General features: G+C 39.2%; 1 protein-coding gene across 4 annotated transcripts in view; it reads left to right on the top strand.

Annotated features, from left to right (window-relative positions):
- The first annotated feature begins 381 nt into the window (after positions 1–381).
- The window catches only part of AQR (aquarius intron-binding spliceosomal factor), a 111,562-nt gene continuing 103,758 nt past the window's right edge, over positions 382–8,185 (top strand). For 2 of the 4 annotated variants that reach the window (XM_019935245.3, XM_019935242.3), the window contains exons 1-3: positions 382–653; positions 3,300–3,356; positions 5,645–5,685. In XM_019935245.3, coding sequence (XP_019790804.2) covers positions 579–653; positions 3,300–3,356; positions 5,645–5,685 — 173 coding nt within the window. In that variant the 5' untranslated portion in view covers positions 382–578. The remainder of the gene's footprint in view (positions 654–3,299; positions 3,357–5,644; positions 5,686–8,185) is intronic. The other 2 variants (XM_019935243.3, XM_019935244.3) reach the window with 2 other exon arrangements.

Below are 8,185 nucleotides of genomic sequence, written 5' to 3'. Positions count from 1 at the left end.
TTTGGTGATGGTTTCACATATGTATGACTATTTTAAACAAATCAAATTTTACACCCTAAATATGTGCAGTCCATTATATGCTAATTTATATTTCCATGAATCTGTTAAAAAACAGTGAAAATCAAGCCTCGCATTCCCCGTTTGGTTTTTTTTTTCACTAATACTTTTTATAGGGTTGGAAGAAACTCCAAGTCTCCCTCTCCCTCCCCGACCCTACCACAAGAAAACCTTAACCAACACCATCTACCTGGTCACTGAGACATCAATCCCGTCTCCCTGGGTGTTTTCTCTCAGCTTCCCGCTAGGGAGCAGGAGGGGGAGGTCGAAGCCCTTGCCTCTCTAGCTCAAAACCAGCGCTTGCATGCACTTCCGGCCCCGCTCTGTTCCGCTTCTTGAAGGATGTACAAGCTGCGGTAGGCGATCCCTGTGGTCTGTAAGCGTTGAGGATATTCTGCTCCGCGGGTATTTGCATCTCGGAGTTAGGCAGCCGCAGTCGCTTCTTAGCGGGAAGTGTATCGGGTTCACCGCTGCTCGGAGCGGTCCTTTGTTTTCCACTGGAGCGGAAGGAGAGTGCTGCCATGACGGCCCCTGCTCAGCCCAAGAAAATCGTGGCCCCTACGGTGTCCCAGATCAACGCGGAGTTCGTGACCCAGGTGCGCTTGGGCGAGTCTGGTGTGTGTGAAGGGGTGGGACGCTGAAGCCCCGAGGCCAGGACGTGGGATTTTTCTTGGGAACGGGAGCACCGACGAGGCATTCGTTTGTCAATTCATACACTCAAGTCTTTTTACTAAAGAGTACGTGCTGTGTACCAGCAACTGTGCTAGCTGTTGGGGAGACCGTGGTGAAAGAGGCTCTGCCCCGAGGAGTTCATGTTCCGGGGGAGACAGACACATGAAAAGAAAGTTATTATGCGAGCTTTTCTATGTTAGAGTTCGTCGCAGGAGAGACGGATTCACAGAAGGAACCACCCCAGTCACCTGAGACTGGCAAGAAGGTTCCATAGCAGAGGTGATACTGAACTGAGGGTCGAAGGAGGGATAGGCTTATCCTTAACCTTAGAGTAACCTAGATCTTTGAAGGGAATGGTGAGAATTTGACAAGACACCTGCTCCAAATACATGCATCTACGAAGAGAGCAATCCCGTGGTCAGAGAGCGTTCATTTAAAACCTGTTTATTGTGTTGCATGGTGAACCGCGGTTGGCTTTGAATGGGGAAACATAGCCCTGTAGCGCTGAGCAACTTTCCTAATCCTTATTTGTTGCTTTGGGTGTTGGATAAGAGTGCAAGTAACTCTATACAGAACTTATTACTCACTTGCTTCTTTCTTCTCTGTGCCCTGTTTCAGCAAATTTGCCAAGGCAGAAGCATAAGAGTCATTTTGAATGCTTTCTTAAAGAGTTCTAATTGCCCTTAGGATAATGACTGAAATCATTCACCTTGTTTTGTGATCTGACCCATGCTTATATCCAATTTCCTCTCTTTTTTTCCTCCTTTTCTCACAGTGTTTAGCCATACTGAACTGCAATTTATTTGTGCCATGCAATGTTTCACCTCCTGGCACCTCCTTTCAACATTGTTCCCTCTACTTCATTTTTTTCCCCTACCTTTTCTTATATGGTTAATTCACTGTCATCCATCTACATTAATTTGGAGAGGTTTTTCTGGACAAATTAGACTAGAACTCCCTTTTCCCATTGCTTGAATTTTTGTGGTAAAAGTTATTAGTTTCCTCCCCTCAGGGATCTTACATTTTAGAGGGATGAGTGAGACAAATGAACAGTGTAGTTTCAGACAGTGATTATTGCTATCAGGAAAATGAAACGGCATTGTGGCAGACTGGGTGGGGTTTATGAAGAGCAGTCAGGAGAGTCCTGACTAAGACCCGAATGAGCTAAGACCTGAATGCAAAAGCTAAGACCTGAATGCAAAAAAGGAGCCAGTCTGGGGAAGAGCAGGGAAACAGTCCAGGGAGTAGCAAGTGGAAATGCCTTATGGTGTGTATGTAAAGAAGCCAGGAGAGCGAACTTAAGAAGTAAGAGGGAGGATGGTATGAGATGAGGACAGAGAGTATGAAGGGATCCTACCATTTCTCTGCCCCTCCTCCTCCGTTATTTCTGAGCACCTGGCACACCTGACCAGAGAAGGGGCTTTTTAATTATTATTGAATAAGTAAGATGTAGAGGTTAAAATTTAGTTTTAAGAAGATCAGATATCTGAACTCTGTGATCTCACTTTTTTTTTTTTTTTTTTTTTTTTGCGGTACGCGGGCCTCTCACCGTTGTGGCCTCTCCCGTTGTGGAGCACAGGCTCCGGACGCGCAGGCTCAGCGGCCATGGCTCACGGGCCCAGCCGCTCCACGGCATGTGGGATCTTCCCAGACGGGGGCACGAACCTGCGTCCCCTGCATCGGCAGGCGGACTCTCAACCACTGCGCCACCAGGGAAGCCCTGATCTCACTTTTTTTAATGATGGTTAGCATTTTTAGCAATAACGTATTTTTAAATTAAGGTATGTTCATTGTTTTTTTTAAGACATAATGCTATTGCCACTTAATAGACTACAGTATAGTGTAAATTATAACCTTTATATGTACTGGGAAACCAAAAAATTCATGTGACTTGCTTTATTGAGGTCGTCACTTTATTGTGGTGGTCTGGAACCAAACCTGAAATATCTCTGAGGTCTCCTTGTATATGTATTTAAATTCACATTTTTCAGGTAAAACCTGCTTTGCTGAAATATAACATACTGACTCTTTTATTCTTGGTAATAACCCACTGATAAACAACAATTTTTTTTAGGTTTTGTTTAGGTGTGCCTGAATGTGTACTAATCACTTAAAGATTATTGTTTTGCAAATCAACATTCCTGAGGATTTTGAATCTGTTTTTTAGTACTGGCTCACCTGTTAACTGATTGTAGTCTTGGGCAGCTCATTTAATCTTTCTAGACCTGGGTTTCGTTAGCTCTATGTTGAAGGTGTTTGACTGTGGTTATTAACTTCACCCTATTGTTTCCATAGGAGTAGTTTAAAATAAATTTTGTTTTTTTTTAAATCATAGTGGCAGGGTGCCATGCAGGGCATTACTGGCATTCAGTGGATTGGGCCCGAAGATGCTCACTGGTCTGCAAGCCCATATAGTCCCCTTAATAGGTAAATTACTCTATCGCCTCGCCCTGCGCCAGTAGTGCCCTGTTAAGAAACAGCTTGTTTCTGAATGATCTCAGTCTGTTAGTGGTATGAATCTTCAGTGGTATGAATCTATGACTTACTGTTTATACTGTTTACTTTTGCAGTTAGCTTGTAAATACTGGGCTCCCCATATCAAGAAAAAATCACCTTTTGACATAAAGGTAAGTATTTTTGGTTTGCAGCATCCCTTTTGAATAGGTATGCTCTTTGTATCTTTTTCAAGAGCTAATTCGACAGAAGCTCTTCATAATTTTTTTAAAAGTTAAAATGAATGGTTTTCTAAGCTAATAATTACTCATAATAGAAAATTTGGAAAATACAGAAGCTACACATAAGAAAATAAAAATAACTACCCAGAGATAGTTATTTATTTCCTTTAAGCTTTTTAAAAAATGTGTGTGGATTTTCCTGTTTATAGATTCTTAGATTGCTCTGATTTATCATTATTAGGTGATCATGTAATGAATATCTTTGTAAATACACATCAGTTTTCCTACAGTTTTTTTTTTTTTTTTTTTGCGGTACGCGGGCCTCTCACTGTTGTGGCCTCTCCCGTTGTGGAGCACAGGCTCCGGACGCGCAGGCTCAGCGGCCATGGCTCACGGGCCCAGCCGCTCCACGGCATGTGGGATCTTCCCAGACCGGGACACGAACCTGCGTCCCCTGCATCGGCAGGCGGACTCCCAACCACTGCGCCACCAGGGAAGCCCCTTCCTACAGTTTTTTTGACAGATCATCTAGGATAAAATCTATTGTTTTCTCTTTTATTTTTAGGTTGATGAACTGAAAGATCTGTAATAATGGTGGAAGAGGTGGAAGTTGTTTAGAGAATTAGATGACTGAGGGCCAGTCATATTCAATTAGGGAAGGGACTTAGGATTCAGGTGACACAATTTAGAATAAACGAAAGGCAGGATTCCTAATGGAGGATTAATTCTCATTGACATAGGTTCTTAAAGAGAGGTCTTATAGAGCTAACATACACATGCCATTTAACAAGTAGTGAAGACTCGCTTTAAGTTTGCCATTGTAAATTGAATTGTGATAATCTAGGCCCTCTTATAAAAACTGAACTTAATCCCAAATTTCTCACATTAGTTTAGCTTAAATGTTTTATTTATAAATATATTTTTGTTTGCCAGCAATCCCATTTTATTCATCAGGAGGATATTCATAAACTTGACATACCTTAATTACTCATAATTATCAGCCAGGTTGCTTTATCTTACTATATGCTGTTTGTGTATGTTTGTGCTTGTACATGTTGGGTCTGGGGGTTCCTAGGGTCATTTTTCATTAATAACAAAAATATCTTTATGAAACTACTAGATTGAGTTGAACTTAATTAGATCAAGGTTTTTAGAGATTAAATTTATATTCAGATCATTTTAGTTAACACTAGATGAAGCTATGTATAAGTTGGTATTTAAAGAAGATTATACCCATCATTTTATTATTTAATTTGGATTTTGATAAACAGAAAAGCAATGACAGAAAATTTCATACAAATTCAAGACTTGCTTGCCTCATTGTCTTCCTCCCTTTACCACCCACAAACATTTATTTGAGAAGTATACTTTGAGCAGTTAAAAGACATAGTTGCCGTAAAATAATATTATATTATACCATGTTAAAGTACTTCATAATTTTAGAGTAAGTTTTTTTTTCAACTACTCTTGTCACTAGCACTACTATTACTTCTCCTACTGATAACTGTTATTAAAGGCTTACCATGTGCCAGGACCTGTACTGAATTCTTTACATGTGTTGTCTTATAGCAACCCCACGGGGTACTTATTATTAGATCCTTTTTGTATACTGGGAAACTGAGCCTTAGAGCAGTCATGCATTTGCAAAGGTTGTAGTCTCCAGCAGTAAAGGTGGATGGTTTGAACCAGGCTTCCAACCCCAGAACCTGAATTCTTATGTATTATACCATCCTACCCACCCTAACCCAAGTAAGTGGAAATTCTGAGGTTTTATCATATGTGCTTGGAAAACAGGATGTAATGATTAGCATTTGCTTCTGTTATGTCTTTGCACTTTCAGTTTACTTTCTGGTTTTTGAAAGCACTTTGTTAAAACTCTTAGGTGGAGCCTGTTAACATTTATATACTTCGTTAAGTTTTAAAAAATATCCTGATCTTGTGAATTTTTATTTTCCCTAGAAATGAAATAAATACATGATTTTAATAATTATTTCTAGAATTATTTTTATTTAGATCTATTTTATTATTTATTTTTTCCTACTGCTTTGCTTTCTGTTATTTTACATTTTGAGGGATATAATGGGATTATAAAAAATCTCTTAAATATTATTTCAATAGCAGTGATATTTGATAGCTTTCCTAAACCACCTTGTTTTTTGTAATCTCAGTAATTGAAAACTCTCAATTTCGAGTCTGAAAAAAAGTTATTTGAGATATTAAACATTTTTATATTTTAACAGGTGATTGAAGATATATATGAGAAAGAAATTGTCAAATCAAGGTAGGAATGAGTTTAATTTTCATACATAGGAAGTAGATGGGACTAACTTGGATCTCATTTGAACTTCTAAACTAAACGTAATCATAAACTTGGAACTTTCCTTCTTTTGATTTGGTCATCAAGGAGATGGTGACTAGAAAAACTATATCTAGCTGCTGAAGAGGCATAAGATATTTTTTTGCCTTTTAATTTTTGGCTCAGATTAGAGGGATTAAGTTCTTTAGGGTTTATTTTGTTTTTGAAGGAACGTGAGGAAGAGTAAATATGGAGATTTTAAAATTTCAGTTCAACTAATACTAATTTTCTTATTTTCTGATAAATCTTTTTGAAAGATTATTTAAAAATTGGAAAAGTAAAATATACATGATAATAATTAAATACAAAATAATATGCATTTTGTACATAATGTACAAACTATATATATAATAAAAAATAAAAATTATTTTGAACAGTACACAGAAAGGGTAAGTTTCAGTACATCTTCTTCCCTGTCCCTTAACCCTCAGTTTCTTTACTTATGTATACATCTGTTCCAGTTCCCTACCGCTTTGATTTTTTTTTAAACAGCAAAGAGTTTATACTCTACATACCATTCTGCATCATGACTTTTTTTTTTTAAACAATGTGTCTTGGGCATATTTCCATATCTGCACCTGTAGATATATATGCCCAATGAGTATTTTAAAAAGTAACTAACCGTTTTAATATGACATAGAAACATTTGTGTTATGAATGTCATAGACCTTATAAAATCTCAGATTTTATTTTTTTCATGTGTTTGAGTCTTAGCAGGTAAATTTTACTAAATATTGTAAAGGCAGTGTCAAAATAAGAGGCCAGTCATTTTTTAAAAAATTTTATTTATTTATGTTTGGCTGTGTTGGGTCTTCGTTGCTGCGTGCGGGCTTTCTCCAGTTGCAGCGAGCAGGGGCTACTCTCCGTTGCAGTGCTCAGGCTTCTCATTGCGGTGGCTTCTCTTGTGGAGCACCGGCTCTAAGCACGCAGGCTTCAGAAGTTGTGGTGCGTGGGCTCAGTAGTTGGGACTCGCAGGCTCTAGAGCGCAGGCTCAGTAGTTGTGGCACACTGGCTTAGTTGCTCTGCGGCATGTGGGATCTTCCCGGATCAGTGCTCGAACCCGTGTCGCCTGCATTGGCGGGCGGATTCTCAACCACCAGACCACCAGGGAAGTCCCTGTGCAAACTATTTTAAGAAACAAGTTTTCGGGCAAAATGAAGACAAGAAGAATCTAAGAATGCAAACAACATAAGTAAAAGCACTTAAAAATAAAAGACCATTTTACTGACATTGATGATTAATGTCAGCATGTGGGATCTTCCCAGACCAGGGCTCGAACCCATGCCCCTGCATTGGCAGGCAGATTCTTAACCACTGCGCCACCAGGGAAGTCCTCTAGTTGTTTTAGCAGTCCCTTCTTGAGCCTGTAGAAGTAGCTTGGGCCAAAGACCATGTTAAGGTTTGTTTGTTTGTTTGTTTTAAATTTGAAGAGAAGTAGGAAACCAGTGAAGCATGATGGTGGTATTTTAAAATTTTGGAGGGAGCAAGAGGCAGGAAATTAGTTAGGTGAATATTGTTGTAGTCAGATTGAAGATAATGATGGCATGGACTAGCATGGAAAGTTGAGATAGAGAAGAGTTACCAATCTGAGAGATAGAAGTGCTTGGTGGTTGGATATGGTGAACACAGGAAGGGAGGAATCAAGGATGGCTCCAAAATTTTTGGCAAAGGTTGTCAGGTGATTAGGTGCCATTACTGACTTTTGCTGTTGTTGTTGTTGGTGGGATTGGGTGTAGATCACTAGTCGCTTTTGGAAATGTTGAATTTAGCCACTAAAGAGCTATAGAGAGAGATGTAGAATAAGCAGTTGGGTATTTAGGTGTAGAGTTCTGAAGAGAGGATTGGGTTGAGCCTACTTTGTATCAACCACCATTTCAATGTTAAGGGTGCATCAGTGAACATGGCAGATGAAGCCTCTACTCATGAAGCTGTGTTCTAATTCTTATCTAGACAGACAAAATATATACATATATATATAGTATCAGCAGGTAGTAAGTGCTATGAATTAAAGTGGGATTAGGGTATAGCGACAGGACTGCCATTTTAGATTGATGATCAGGCAAAGATCCTCTCTTGGAGTGAAGTAAGTCGGAAAGAGAAAAACAAATATCGTACATTAACACATATATGTGGAATCTAGAAAAATGGTGCAGATGAACGTATTTGCAAAGCAGAAATAGAGACACACACGTAGAGAACAAACGTATGGACACCAAGGGGAGAAAGAGGGGGTGGGATGAATTGGGAGATTGGGGTTGACATATATACACTACTGTGTATAAAATAGATATTTAATGAGAACAGAATTTGTAGCACAAGGAGCTCTACTCATTGCTCTGTGGTGACCTAAATGGGAAGGAAATCCAAAAAGAAGGGGATATATGTATACATATAGCTGATTCACTTTGCTGTACAGCAGAAACTA

The sequence above is a fragment of the Tursiops truncatus genome, chromosome 2 (genome assembly GCF_011762595.2).
Source record: "Tursiops truncatus isolate mTurTru1 chromosome 2, mTurTru1.mat.Y, whole genome shotgun sequence".
Classification (NCBI taxonomy): domain Eukaryota; kingdom Metazoa; phylum Chordata; class Mammalia; order Artiodactyla; family Delphinidae; genus Tursiops; species Tursiops truncatus.
Note: the sequence above shows the minus strand (reverse complement) of the source record. Positions and strands in the feature narration are given on the sequence as shown.